The sequence below is a fragment of the Muntiacus reevesi genome, chromosome 11, assembly GCF_963930625.1.
Source record: "Muntiacus reevesi chromosome 11, mMunRee1.1, whole genome shotgun sequence".
In the NCBI taxonomy this organism is placed as follows: Eukaryota; Metazoa; Chordata; class Mammalia; order Artiodactyla; family Cervidae; genus Muntiacus; species Muntiacus reevesi.
Window position 1 is genome coordinate 41354752 of NC_089259.1, and position 14722 is coordinate 41369473.

At 35.4% G+C, this 14722-nt stretch overlaps 1 protein-coding gene across 2 annotated transcripts in view; it reads right to left on the reverse strand.

Annotated features, from left to right (window-relative positions):
- KLHL1 (kelch like family member 1) overlaps positions 1-14722 on the reverse strand; it is a 460807-nt gene that overhangs the window by 10196 nt on the left and 435889 nt on the right. For both annotated transcript variants that reach the window (XM_065902214.1, XM_065902213.1), the window contains one exon: positions 12599-12811. In XM_065902214.1, the coding sequence (XP_065758286.1) occupies positions 12599-12811 (213 nt within the window). The remainder of the gene's footprint in view (positions 1-12598; positions 12812-14722) is intronic.

A 14722-nucleotide genomic window follows, 5' to 3' on the forward strand; every position in this document is an offset into this window, starting at 1 on the left:
GTTTTTTCAAGAAAACACACTAGTCATTGCAAACACCCTTTTCCATCAACATGAGAAGACTCTACACATGGACAATCTGGTCAATACTGAAATCAGATTGATTATAGCCTTTGCAGTCAAAGATGGAGAAGCTCTATAGAGCCAGCAAAAGCAAGACTGGGAGCTAATTGTGGCTCAGACCATGAACTCCTTATTGCCAAATTCAGACTTAAATTGAAGAGAGTAGAGAAAACCACTAGACTATTCAGGTATGACCTAAATCAAAAACCTTATGATTATAGAGTGAAATGACAATTAGATTCAAGGGATTAGATGTGATAGACAGAGTACCTGAAGAACTATGACAGAGGTTCATGACATTGTATAGGAGGCAGTGATCAAGACCATCTCCAAGAAAAAGTGCAAAAGGCAAAATGGTTGTCTGAGGAGGCCTTACAAATAGCTGTGAAAAAAAAAAAAAAAGAGAGAAAAGTCAAAAACAAAGGAGAAAAGGAAAGATATACCCATTTGAACCCGGAGTTCCAAAAATACCAAGGAGAGATTTAAAAAACCTTCCTCAGTGATCAATGTAGAGAAAGGAAAACAACAGAATGGGAAAGACTAATAGAGATCTCCTCAAGAAAATTAGAAATTCCAAGGGAATATTTCATGCCATGATGGGCACAACAAAGAACAGAAATGATATGGACCTAACAGAAGCAGAAGATACTAAGAAGAGGTGGCAGGAATACATAGAAGAACTATACAAAAAAGATCTTCATAACCTAGATAATCATGATGATGTGATCACTCGCCTAGAGCCAGACATCCTGGAATATGAAGTGAAGCGGGCCTTAGGAAGAATCACCACAAACAATGCTAGTGGAGGTGATGGAATTCCAGATGAGCTATTTCAAATCCTAAAAGGTGATGCTGTGAAAGTGTTGCACTCAAAATGCCAGAAAATTTGGAAAACTCAGTGTGGCCACAGGAATGGAAAAGATCAGTTTTTATTCCAATCCCAAAGAAAGTCAATGCCAAAGAATGCTCAACCTACCACACAATTGCATTCATCTCACCTGCTAGCAAAGTAATGCTTAAAATTCTCCAAGCCAGGCTTCAACAGTACCTAAACTGTGAATTTCTGTATGTTCAAGTTGGCTTTAGAAAAGGCATAGGAACGAGAGATCAAGTTGTCAACATCCATTGGATCATCAAAAAAGTGACAGAAGTCCAGAGAAACATCTACTTCTGTTTTATTGACTATGCAAAAGCCTTTGACTGGGTGGATCACCACAAACTAGAAAATTCTTCAAGAGATGGGCATACCAAACCACCTGACCTGCCTCTTGAGAAATCTGAATGCAGATCAAGAAGCAACAATTAGAACTGGACATGGAACAGCAGACTGGTTCCAAATCGGGAAAGGAATGCATCAGGATTGTATATTGTCACCATGTTTAGTTAACTTACATGCAGAGTACATCATGAGAAATTCTGGGCTGCATGAAGCATAACGTGAAATCAAGATTACCGGGAGAAATATCAATAGCCTCAGATATGCAGATGACACCACACTTATGGCAGAAAACAAAGAAGAACTAATGAACCTTTTGAGGAAATATAAAGAGGAGAGTGGAAAATTTGGCTTAAAACTCAACTATCAGAAAACCAAGATTATGGCATCTGGTCCCGTCACTTCATGGCAAATATATGGGGAAACAAAGGAAACAGTGACAGACTTTATTTTCTGGAGCTCCAAAATCACTGCAGATGGTGACTGCAGCCATGAAATTAGACACTTGCTCCTGGGAAAAAAAGTTATGACCAACCTAGATAGCATATTAAAAAGCAGAGACATTACTTTGCCAACAAAGGTCTATCTAGTCAAATATATGATTTCTCCAGTAGTCATGTATGGCTGTGAGAGTTGGACTATAAAGAAAGCTGAACACAGAAGAATTGATGGTTTTGAACTGTGGTGTTGGAGAAGACTCTTGAGAGTCCCTTGGACTGCAAGGAGATCCAACAAGTCCATCCTAAAGGAAATGAGTCCTGAATATTCATTGGAAAACCTGATGTTGAAACTGAAACTGCAATACTTTCGCCACCTGATGTAAAGAACTGACTCATTTTAAAAGATCCTGATGCTGGGAAATATTGATGGTGGAAGGAGAAGGGGTTGACAGAGAATGAGGTGGTTGGATGGCATCACTGACTCCATGGGCATTAGTTTGAATAAGCTCCAGAAGTTGGTGATGGACAGGGGGGCTTGGTGTGCTGCAGTCCATGGAGTTGCAAAGAGTTGGACACAACTGAGTGACTGAACTGAACTCAACTGAATGGAAATGAGTATATCTTATATTTAGGTAAAATTTAGAAATAATATCCTATGCTTAGAAATAGACATCATTCTTTTCTTATTTTACAAAATTTCTGAGGAAAATTTAAAATATTTAGTGCATTCTCCTGGGAGATCCAGATCTTTGAATTAGGTATATCTGTTTTCAGGAATTGGTAAGTGTTCAATAGCAATCGTTTCATTTGCATCAGGCAATTGTGATGGCATTTAAACATATAGAGCTGGAAAATAAAACCAAGTCAAGACAAAAACTGAGTCCTAACCCTACTGCCTCTGACACACTTTTTCTTTCCACTAGATATTTATGAAGTATCACACAAATTTAAAATTAGCCAATAATGTTTATCATTGTTTTCACATTAATTAATCAAAATTGATTTTTCTGTTTATAGAAGTCCATGGATCCACCTCTCAGCCTGGTGATACAGATAATTGTTGCCCTTCAAAAGGAAAAAACAAAACAGCCTTTGTTAGCATAGGGGAAAACTCACATATGTATAAGCACTTTCTGACTATAATGAACAGTGAACTCTATCTTTATCAGTTCATATTTTTGACAAAATTTTATTCTAAGCATTTTTTTGCCTCAGGTTGCCTGTTTATAGAAAAGAAAAGAAAAAGCAAGCAGGGGAACTGTCTTTATGTGTTTAGCTGTCTGGCTTTCCTACATCTCACCTTGGCCTTCATGGTCAGAAAGTGAGTTTTGTTTCAGGGACTCTATTAAAGTTTATAGCCCAAAGGCAAGAGATGCATCAGTATATAGTGGCTAAAATTGGCTGTAAAATGAAAACTTGCTGAAGGCATATGATAGCCACAGAACAAAAGTTAGTCTCTCATTGAAAAGCCCTATTGAAAAATTTGAGATATCATTACTTTTTCAAGCATTGTTACTACATAATTTGAAGATAAAAATATATCATATGCTTAATGGGCAATACAATTAAATGTCTGCTCCCTAATTCAATATTTTTTGCTTATTTACACCTTCACTGAAAAGTTGAAATCAATTTTTTTTAAAGCTAAATTGATTTCAACTTTTTTTTTAAAGCTAAATTGATTTCAACTTTTCAGTGAAGGTGTAAGAAAAAATCTGTTTTGGTTTAGGGCATATTCTCAAATAGAAAAGAATCTGCCTTCATTGCAGGAGAGGTAGGTTTGATCCGTGGGTAGGGAAGATCCCCTGTAAAAGGGACTGTTTACCCATTCCAGTATTCTTGCTTGGAGATTTCCATGGGGAGCCTGGTGAGCTATAGTCTATAGGGTTGCAAAGAGTCAGACACAACCAAGTGACTAACATTTTAACTTTCACCTTCATATTCCACTACATCTACTCTTCAAGGTTGTTGTGATTCAGTCACTCAGTCCTGTCTGACTCTTTGCCACCCCATGGGCAGTGGCATGCCAGGCTTCCTTGTCCTTTACTATCTCCTGGAATTTGCTCAAACTCATGTCTAATGAGTTGATGATGCCATCCAAACATCTTATCTTCTGCTGCCCAGTTCACCTTCTGCCCTCAATATTATCCAGCATCAGGGTCTTTTCCAGTGAGTCAGCTCTTCCTATTAGGTAGCCAAAGTATTGGAGCTTCAGCTTCAACATCAGTCCATCCAATGAGTATTCATGGCTGATTCCCTTAAGATTGACTAATTTGATCTCCTTGCTGTCCAAGAGGTTCTCAAGAGAGCACCATAGTTTGAAAGCATCAATTCTTCTGTGCTCAGCAACCCCCCCCCTTTTTTTTAAATTAACTTATTTATTTTAATTGGAGGCTAATTACTTTAAAATATTGTAGTGGTTTTTGCCATACATTGACATGAATCAGCCATGGGTGTACATGTGTTCCCCATTCTGAACCCCCCTCCCACTTCCCGTCCCATGCATCAGGGTTATCTCAGTGCACCAGCCCTGAGCACTCTGTCTCATGCATCAAACCTGGATTGGTGATCTATTTCACATAAGATAATATACATGTTTCAATGCTATTCTCTCAAATCACCCCACCCTTGCCTTCTCCCACAGAGTCCAAAAGTCTTTTCTTTATATCTGTGTCTCTTTTGTTGTCTCACTTATGGGGCTATCATTACCATCTTTCTAAATTCCATATATATGAATTAATATACTGTATTGGTGGTTTTCTTTCTGATTTCACTCTGTATAATAGGCTCCAGTTTCATCCACCTCATTAGAAATGATTCAAATGCATTCTTTTTAATAGCTGAGTAATATCCCATTGTGTATATGTACCACAGCTTTCTTATACATTCATCTGCCAATGGACATCTAGGTTATTTCCATGTCCTGGCTATTGTAAACAGTGCTGTGATGAGCATTGGGGTACATATGTCTCTTTCAATTCTGGTTGCCTCAGTGTGTATGCCCAGCAGTGGGATTGCTGGGTCATATGGCAGTTCTATTTCCAGTTTGTTAAGGAATTTCCACACTGTTCTCCATAGTGGCTGTACTAGTTTGCATTCCCACCAACAGTGTAAGAGGGTTCCCTTGTGCTCAGCCTTCTTTATGACCACCTGATGTAAAGAACTGATTCATTTGAAAAGATCCTGATGCTGGGAAAGATTGAAGGTGGGAGGAGAAGGGGATGACAGAGGATGAGGTGGTTGGATGGCACCACGGACTCAATGGACATGAGTTTGAATAAGCTCCAGTAGTTGGTGATGGACAGGAAGGCCTGGCATGTTGCAGTCCATGGGGTCGCAAAGAGTTGGACATGACTGAGTGACTGAACTGAACTGAATTGACACGTCTGGAAGTTCTCAGTTCCCATACTGTTGAAATTTTGCTTGAAGGATTTTGAGCATTACCTTGAAAGCATGTGAAATCAGTGCAATTGTGCAGTAGTTTCAGCATTGTTTGACATTGCCCTTCTTTGGGATTGAAATGAAAACTGACCTTTTCCAATCCTGTGGCCCCTGCTGAGTTTTCCAAATTTGTTGGCGTAGTGAGTGAAGCACTTTCACAGCATTCTTTTAGGATTTGAAATTGCTCAACTGGAATTCTATCACCTCCACTAGTTTTGTTTGTAGTAATGCTTCCTAAGGCCCACTTGACTTCATGTTCCAAGATGTATGACTCTAGGAGAGTGACCACACCATTGTGGTGGTTCAGAAGACCTTTCCTTCTATGGTTCTTCTGTGTATTCTTGCCACCTCTTCTTAATATCTTCTGCTTCTGCTATCTCCATGCATTTTCTGTCCTTTATTCTGCTCATCTTTGCATGAAATTTTCCCATGGTAACTCTAATTTTCTTAATAGGGAAATAAAGAATCTCTTATTTCTTAAAGAGATCTATAGTTTTTCCCATTCTATTGTTTTCCTCCTTTTCTTAGTACTGTTTACTTAAGAAAACTTTCTTAAAAAAAAAAAAAAGAAAAAGAAAACTTTCTTATCTCTCATTGCTGTTCTTTGGAACTCTGCATTCAGATGGGTATATCTTCTTTTCTCCTTGTCTTTTGTTTATTTTCATTTCTCAGCTTTTTGTAAGGCCTCCTCAGACAACTATTTTGCATTTTTGCATTTTTTTTCTTGAGGATGGTGTTGATCACTGCCTCCTGTACAATGTTATGGACCTCTGTCCATAGTTTTTCATGCACTCTATCAAATCTAAGCCCTTGAATCTATTTGTCACTTTCACTGCATAATCATAAGGGATTTGATTTAATGATCTATGGAAAACCTATAAGATCTTCTAGAATTAACACCAAAAAAAAAAAAAAGATGTCCTTTTCATCATAGGGGACTGGAATGCAAAAGTAGGAAGTCAAGAGCTACCTGGAGTAACAGGCACATTTGACCTAGGAGAACAAAATGAAGCAGAGCAAAGGCTAACAGAGTATTGCCAAGAGAATGCACTGGTTATAGCCAACATCCTCTTTCAACAACACAAAAGATGACTCTGTGCATTGACATCACCAGATGGTCAGTACTGAAGTCAGATTGTTTTTATTCTTTGCAGTTGAAGAAGGAGAAGCTCTATACAGTCAGTAAAAAAACAAGACCAGGAGCTAACTGTGGCTCAAATCATGAACTTCTTATTGTATAATTCATACTTAAATTTAAGAAAATAGGGAAAACCACTAGGCCATTCAGATATGAGCTAAATCAATTCACTTCAAGTTGAGGGGAGGTTAACTGAACCAGAGAGAGTAAGGATCTGATAAGTAACTCTTTGACTCCTCTCTGGTGCAGTTTTATCATTACAGCTTTAAAGTTATTTAAGCCATTGTCAATAAACAGAACATATAGTATTCCTAGGCAATCTGAATGCTAGTAAAATATAGCTTTTAAAACAAATACCTTTAACATTTCAAAACTAAAGAAAAATATTGATAATTATTTTCTCTGCTCATATAACAGAAAATTATTACTAATGTTATGAGCACAAATTATGTATTTTTAAATAGTTGTCTCAACATGAAAATAAATTTTACAGTTTGATACCAGGGTTGATAGCCTTCCATCTGTATAAGACATCACATTTCATATTTTCATGTATGTATAACTTCAAAGCTACCATTCCAGGCATAATATCCCAAGACAGCAGATTAATCTGCCATTCCCTGTGTCCATCTTTTCACTCCAGATATAACACTGGTCTCACAAACCATTGAGGCAAATATCTAATCACAAACATAAATTAGTATAGCTATGGCCTAGGTTAATAATTATTGCATCTACATATAAAGTAGGTTATGTTTTTATGTAGGAGGATGTCCATCTATTGTATATATTTCTATTTGAACATAATTGGCTATCAAAGAAATAGCAAAATTATACATGCACAATAATAGAAAAGTGATGGCAAAACACCCAGTTAGTCTTTTCATGCTATACTTATTTGACTGGCTCCAACAATAATATCTTAAGGAGAATAAAGATTAATACTTATTAAAAAGTGCAAAAGTGTCTACCTAGCATTTTAACCTTAAACAATTCAAGTAATTACATTTTTGTAAAAAAATTAGGGTCTCATATATATATATAAATATGAATGAATATATGAATACACCATATAAGCCTTAGTATAACTAAGCATCCATAATTAAAATTAAAATAAATCTCTCCTTTATCATCTGTCTTCAATGCTCAGAAATTCTTGGATCATATCAAAACCAAAAGGTTGCAATGAGAAATCAGGAGAAATGAAAGAATTCAAAATTCGATTCTTCCTTTATATGTTAATGCTTATGGTACTTTTAAAATAATTATTTAATTAAGTGAATAATGTATTTATACTACATGTAAAGACAGCAAATTTTGTTATTTTCTTTTTTAACAAAGATCTAAAGATGATAAAACTCGAGTTATAAGATGGCAGTTCCCAGCTCGCCTGGGAAGATGAGCTTCCCAGGTGATGCAAGTGGTAAAGAGCCCACCTGTCAGTGCAGGTTATATATAAGAGATGCAGGTTTGATCCCTGGGTCAAGAGGATACCCTGGAAGAGGGCACAGCAATCCACTTCAGTATTCTTGCCTGGAGAATCCCACGCACAGAAGAACTGGGTGGGCTACAGTCCATGGGGTCACAAAGAGTCAGGCATGACTAAGCACATAGCACACTGTTATTTTACATGACTTTTTCTGTTATGACTATAGTAGAGTTTGGTAGATTTTGAATAAAAGTTATATATTTATTATAAACAATATATCAAAAATTGTGAGCACTGTTAATAGTGTTGGATAAAGTATGATATAATTTTCAATTAATACATGAATAATGTTTACTTAATATTTTTATCCCATCAAAAATTTTCATTAAAAGCATGCCTAAAATATGTATACATCATGAATCCTCAGCTTATGATGATGGAAATGGCTATTCACATGCAAATAGAGAAATAAAAAGTCAAAATTTACCTACATATCTTTCCATCAGTCCATCCAAACAGCCATCCATCCATTTCTTTTAAAATCTGTCTGTATTTTTCTGACTACTTTTTTACAGTAGATCTCACGAGTTTTTGCTTGGAGAAACTTGAGGTTTTTTTTTTTTTTTTTAACTTATTGTCTAAAGACTCAATAAATGTTTGTTGAGTGCTTAATCAGTGCCAGGAATTGAGCCAAGTGGAAGAATATAGGCATAGACAAGATAAACTTGACCAGCACATAGAATCTATTTCAGTGGGAAAACTGTTGTAAAACAATTTTTTATTATGTTGATACAATTGAAACAAAGGAAAACTCAATTGCACTTCCAGGCCAAGTCTGCATCTTGAAAATATTCTTCTGGCTACTCTAAGGGGAAAAGATTGGAGGAAACGAAGTGGATACTACAAAGGCAAGTTTAGGAAGTTCCTTTGATCTTGGCACCCCTTTCTTATTAAGTTTCATTATATGCAGGTTTAAAGACAAAGATGGTCCTGATCTCTTATGAGCCAGCAACAGTACTGATGTCTTCGAGCATATTTTCCGATCCTTTGCCTGATTTCCAGATTTGTTTGTGATCTTAAAGTTCTAATTATTCATTTCCTTATCTCTTTATTCTAAAACATTTTAAGATCTATCTAGTACAGTGAAAAGTACACACAAAGCAATATTTATTGAATAAGTAAACAGATGGATAAATGTGCTCTTTCTAATGAATTGTACTTTCTGAGTCTAAATTGTGCTAGAACTTAGTGCATGTTTGGACACTGATTTTGCTCACTAAGACATTCTCCCTAGAGTGAGGCTTGTCTGCAACATTAGATTTTAGTCTTCCATTAACTATTCTAGATTTCCTGTTCTTACTCAGTCCCTGCTGTCTTTTCTGACCTGCTTTGAGATACCAAGGTTCCTTGCATTTAAGAAAGCCCAATTCTACAATTTTTGATAGATGTTATATAACTGTACTTTACTAGTTTATAATGTATTTACATTTTTATAAGTAGAGAAGGAAATGTCAACCCACTCCAGTACTTTTGCCTGGAAAATCCCATGGACAGAGAAGCCTGGTGGGCTACAGTCCATGGGGTCACAAAGAGTTGGATACAAGTGAGCATGCACACATACACACTTCCATAAGAAATCATTGTAAAACAGTTTTGATCTGGGTACCTATTCACTTATCTATAAAACAGCATTTACACTACCTGCTATTCCTAATGATTTGTTTGCCTATGGTTATACACTAAGAAACATTCCTTACATTATATGTGCAAAGTAATTCTACCAGGGCAGCATTATATATCCTGATTTATTGATGATTTACATGTGAAATCATCAATATAGAATATATGTCATAAAAAGTGTAAAAATGTTATCAACCTGTCACATGGTATGAGCTTGGATAAGAATAATGATGGTGCTGTGTGCTTCTGCATTACCTAAGCTATTCATCCTTATTGTACTGCTATAACTTAAAATAACTATGCTTATTTAAATATAATTTTGCATTATAAATCTATTTCTAGATTGTGTTATTTATGCCTCTGTTCACAAACATCATTTTAATACATTACAGAGTAGGCTTAGGAAAGAATATGTGTATGAAATATCATTTAATTAGTGGCATTTATATATAAGATATTTGCTGTGAAATTCAAAGGCTTGTCATATTCCTCTTCTTTGTCATTTTTTCTCAAGAATTTAGCAGAGGAAAATGTGAATAACCTGCCATTCTATTATCAGTATTTTAAAATAAATGATTATATGTTTGTGTGTATAAAAGTATACATCTATTAATTTGTATTCTGGCCACCATTCTCACTGTAGTACCTATAGTTCCTAATTTCACTGGATAAGATAATAGAATGAAACTATGGTGAGCTTAATACCACTCTTTATATATATATATATATATATATATATATATATATATATCTGTAAATCTACAGCCCATTTCATAGAATAACAGTATTGTTAGACATGTTTCTGTATTTTATCCAAGAAGTACCTCAAGTTTGAACAGAGTCAGTTCATTAGAAACTCTTTCCAATGACTTTATTCTCAGTAAAAATGCTCATTAATTTTTAGAAAAAAAATCATAAATGAGAGAGAATCCCTTTCTCCCACTGTCTATTCTACTAACAAACACAAATATAAAGGATTTGGTGATTGCTATGATCATCAGTATTATATGCCAGATCATCAGTATTATATGCCAGACATCTCTTGTTCTTCTCCCAGGTACAAAATCAGATAACGTCTTCCCACACTCTGAAAACTTCAGTGGCCATGAGATTGAGTTATCAACAAAGTATGAATAAAGGAGAATTATATTTTTAATACTTGAAGATTGAGTCTTTATGAATGAATGAACAATGTAGTACTACTCTCTGGTTTTTCCCTTCTGACATTGAAAGTAACAGGTGCTCATATTTTATCTTATATCTCATTCTGAGTACCAGAGAAATAAAATCATGGCTCTCATGTATATGCAGAATGAACAAGAAAAAGAGTTTACAGTGTGATGTCACTGAGAATTTTGAAGTTATTCGTTACATTAGAGTTACTTATCCTACACCAGAAGAAAAAAAAAATAATTTCAATATTCTCTAATCTCACTTCTTCATATATCAACATGTTTCCTTATGTAATCAGTTCAGTCGCTCAGTCGTGTCTGACTCTTTGAGACCCCATAGACTGCATGCCAGGGTTCCCTTTCCATTTTCAACTCCTAGAATTTACTCAAACTCATGTCCATTGAGTCGCTGATGCCATCCAACCTTCTCATTCTCTGTCATCCCCTTTTCCTCCAGCCTTCAGTCTTTCCCAGCATCAGGACATTTTCAAATGAGTCAGTTCTTCTCATCATGTGGACAAAGTATTGGAGCTTCAGCTTCAGCATCATTTCTTCCAATGAATATTCAGGACTGATTTCCTTTAGGGTGGGCTGGTTAGATCTCCTTGCAGTCCAAGGGAGTCTCAAGTCTTCTCCAACACCACAGTTCAAAACCATCAATTCTTCGGTGCTCAGTTTTCTTTATAAATCCAACTTTCACATCCATACATGACTACTGGAGAAAACCAAAGCTTTGACTAGTGGAACTTTTGTTGGCAAAAGTCTGCTTTTTAATAAACTGTCTAGGTTGGTCATAACTTTTCTTCCAAAGAGAAGTCATCTTTTAATTTCATGGCTGTAGTCACTGTCTACGGTGATTCTGGAGCCCAAGAAGATAAAGTCTGTAACTGTTTCCATTGTTTCCCCATCTATTTGCCATGAAGTGATGGGATCAGATGCCATGATCTTAGTTTTCTAAATGTTGAAATTTAAGCCAACTTTTTCACTCTACCCTTTCACTATCATCAAGAGGCTCCTTAGCTCTTCTTCACTTTCTGCCATAAGGGTGCTGGCATTTGCATATTTGAGGTTATTGATATTTCTCCCGGTAATCTTGATTCCAACTTGTGTTTCATCCAGCCCAGCGTTTCTCATGATGTACTCTGCATATAAGTTAAATAAGCAGGTTGACAATATACAGCCTTGATGTACTCCTTTCCCAATTTAGAACCAGCCTGTTGTTCCATGTCCAGTTGAAAATATAAATATCACTATAAGTCTCTGTAGTTCTTACTGTGCATGACATAATATTGCTAAGTGAGGTGCAACTATGAAAGAGAACTTTGTTATAACCATGCCAGAAGTGTGTCCATTGTTGGATGAAGACTGAAGCCCAGGTGACTTTTCACTCCAACCTCTGTGCACCTGCCATTTTTAGGAAGAGTTAAAAGAGGATCTATATTTCTGTTATACTTCAAGATTATAGAGAATACAGTTCTAATAAATCTGTCTTACATTGCAAAAGGTATGGCATTAAACAAAGCTCATAGTTCATCTTTGCAAATTTGAAGTGAGTAGTAGAACCAATAAGACAGGATGAATAAAACAAATAAATGAAATATTCAATTTTTAAAAGAAAATTAACAAGCATTCATATATTTTAAAAGTACAGCTTCATTTTAAATGAACTTTTAAAGTATATTCTTGAGAAGTTTAAATAAAGATTACTTTAGGCTTATGTGAAGAAAATTGTAAGGTTTCAAGAAATATTAGTTGAAAAGGAAGGAAAGAAAGAAAGAAGAAGGGAAGGAGCGAGGATGAAGAAAGAAAAAAATAAGACATAGCATAGTGTGTGTGTGTGATACACAAGCAAGAGAAAGAGAGAGAAGGAAAAAGAAAGAGACTAATGAAACAGCTGTAGGAGTTGAATTAGCTTTCTTAGCTTAGGCAGATTGGGCATATTTTGTTGATATGGCCACTTGCATTAGGTATTAATGTAATTCACATCCTGTCTTTCATTTTAACCATGTATTGGGTTCTCACCTTTCTACATAGTCTAGTAGCCGAGAACAGTGGTTTGAAGCAGGAGCATCATGACCTCCTACTGCATAAAGGAAACCATCGCACGTGGCCACTCCAACACCCCCTCTCCGCTTACACATTGGAGCGCACATATTCCATTTATTTGTGTGAGGATCATAATATTCCATTGAACTCAAGCAGGAGCTTCCATCACGACCACCAACTGAATACAACCTAAAAACACAATTGAGAAAACATGACTTAGTATTTCAGTCTATACGACAAATGGAGGAAAGGAAAATTCCTTGAAAAATAAATTTTCAAACACAACCTGAGCCTCCAGTGTGTTAAAAAATGTTACTTCGCATGGAAATTTTTGTTAAAGATACTCTATAACTAATTTCCTACACCTGGAGTTCCTATGATTCTAATATACTATATACTAGATGAAATTAAAATTTCTATGGTTTTCCAACATCTACTATTCTTAGAATATTAGATTAAAACTGTTTTTAAGTATGTAATTAAATCATCTTAATGTATTATTTTAATAAATATCAAGGAATGTCTATTTTAAAAATAATAAGATATATTTATCTTTAATTTTTCTTGAAAATGAGGATAACCAGAAAAAACTCAATTATTTTTCTTGTTGTTCAGCAATTGATTTTTCAGTATGTAAATCATACTTACTTCTTGTGCTCTGTATTCATAGTTTAGAACACTAAATAAATGAAATAATCTATACACATTGTCATACTATCTTAATCAGTGTTTATACTATAGCTAATGCATTATCTGGATAGACAAAATGTTATAGGAAAAAAGAGTACAACAATATTAGCCTGAGTAAATATTGCTCAAATTTACTTGATGCACTTATTTTGCTATTTCACTACTGAGAGTTATGATCAGAACCCAGGAAAATAAATATTACAGCATAAATTTTACTTAAAATACATTCATAAATACAGAAGTAGAAATACATCATCTATTCCTAATAAAAACACTTTTTGCTTATTTGATCCTAGTCATGAAGATTGTATCACATTAAGATACAGAGTTGTATTTATTTATTTACCCATTTATTCAGCATATAATTTTGAAGGTCTAGTATATATCACATACCATCCAAAATTTTGCGAATGTATCCATGAATAAAACAAGAAGAAAATTCCCTGCACTGGATTCTACTAGAGGGTGTACAGCCAGAATACACGCTGTTGACATAGAGCAGGAAGCGGGATCAGGAGTGAAATTGGTGGGAATGGAGCTAGAACTGTAAATAGCAATTACAATTGAAATGTGGTCCCAGTTTTAAACACAGAAATGGTCTCACTGGGAAGATGAAGTTTGTCCACGAATTTCATGAGAATGGTAGTGGTTGGAGGTGAGTGCAGGAACTTCTAGGAGGAGAAAATTCGAAGCCAGCTAAACAGAGGAGGCTGGCAGCCCATGTTGTCATAAAGAGTAGAACATGATTGAATGACTAACACTTTCACGTTCAAACAGATGAGTACAAAGTTTCAAGGGCAGCAGAGGCCAGAGAAGCAGGAGCAGCGATTATGGGCAGGGTGGCAGATGAGCTGATGGGTTCAGGTACAGGGACATCAAACAGGTATTTAGATTTTGTCTGTTTTCTAAAATAAATGTAGTCATTGACCCTAAGCGAAAGAGGAAGCCATCAGACGATTATGAGTAGAAACGTGTTGTGGCTTGATTATATTTAAATAAGATTAGATGTCATGAAATATTTGCTTTACTAGTTAACATTATGAATAATATTGGTAAATAGACTCAATTCTGTACTTTGCAGTTTCTAATAAAGCAAATGCATAAAAAGACATTACTTAGTCTATAAAATAGTTTTAGGTCATAGATTTAAAAATTCATCCTCTAGCATCCTTTCTAAGTCTAAAATGTGATGTTTAGACTGATTTTAAATCCTGGAGAATTTTTAAAAGATCTTTATGCTTCTCTTAATGCCGGCCATGATGAAATGTTTTTGATTGTCCAAGTGTCCTCTTTATGGATGTAATGTCTCTTTGCTGGTTTACCCAAAAGTTGTCTGGCTGCTCTCAGTCTTGCAATATGTTGAAATTAATCAATAGGAGCATTTTATTTTATTTTATTTTCCACTGGTGA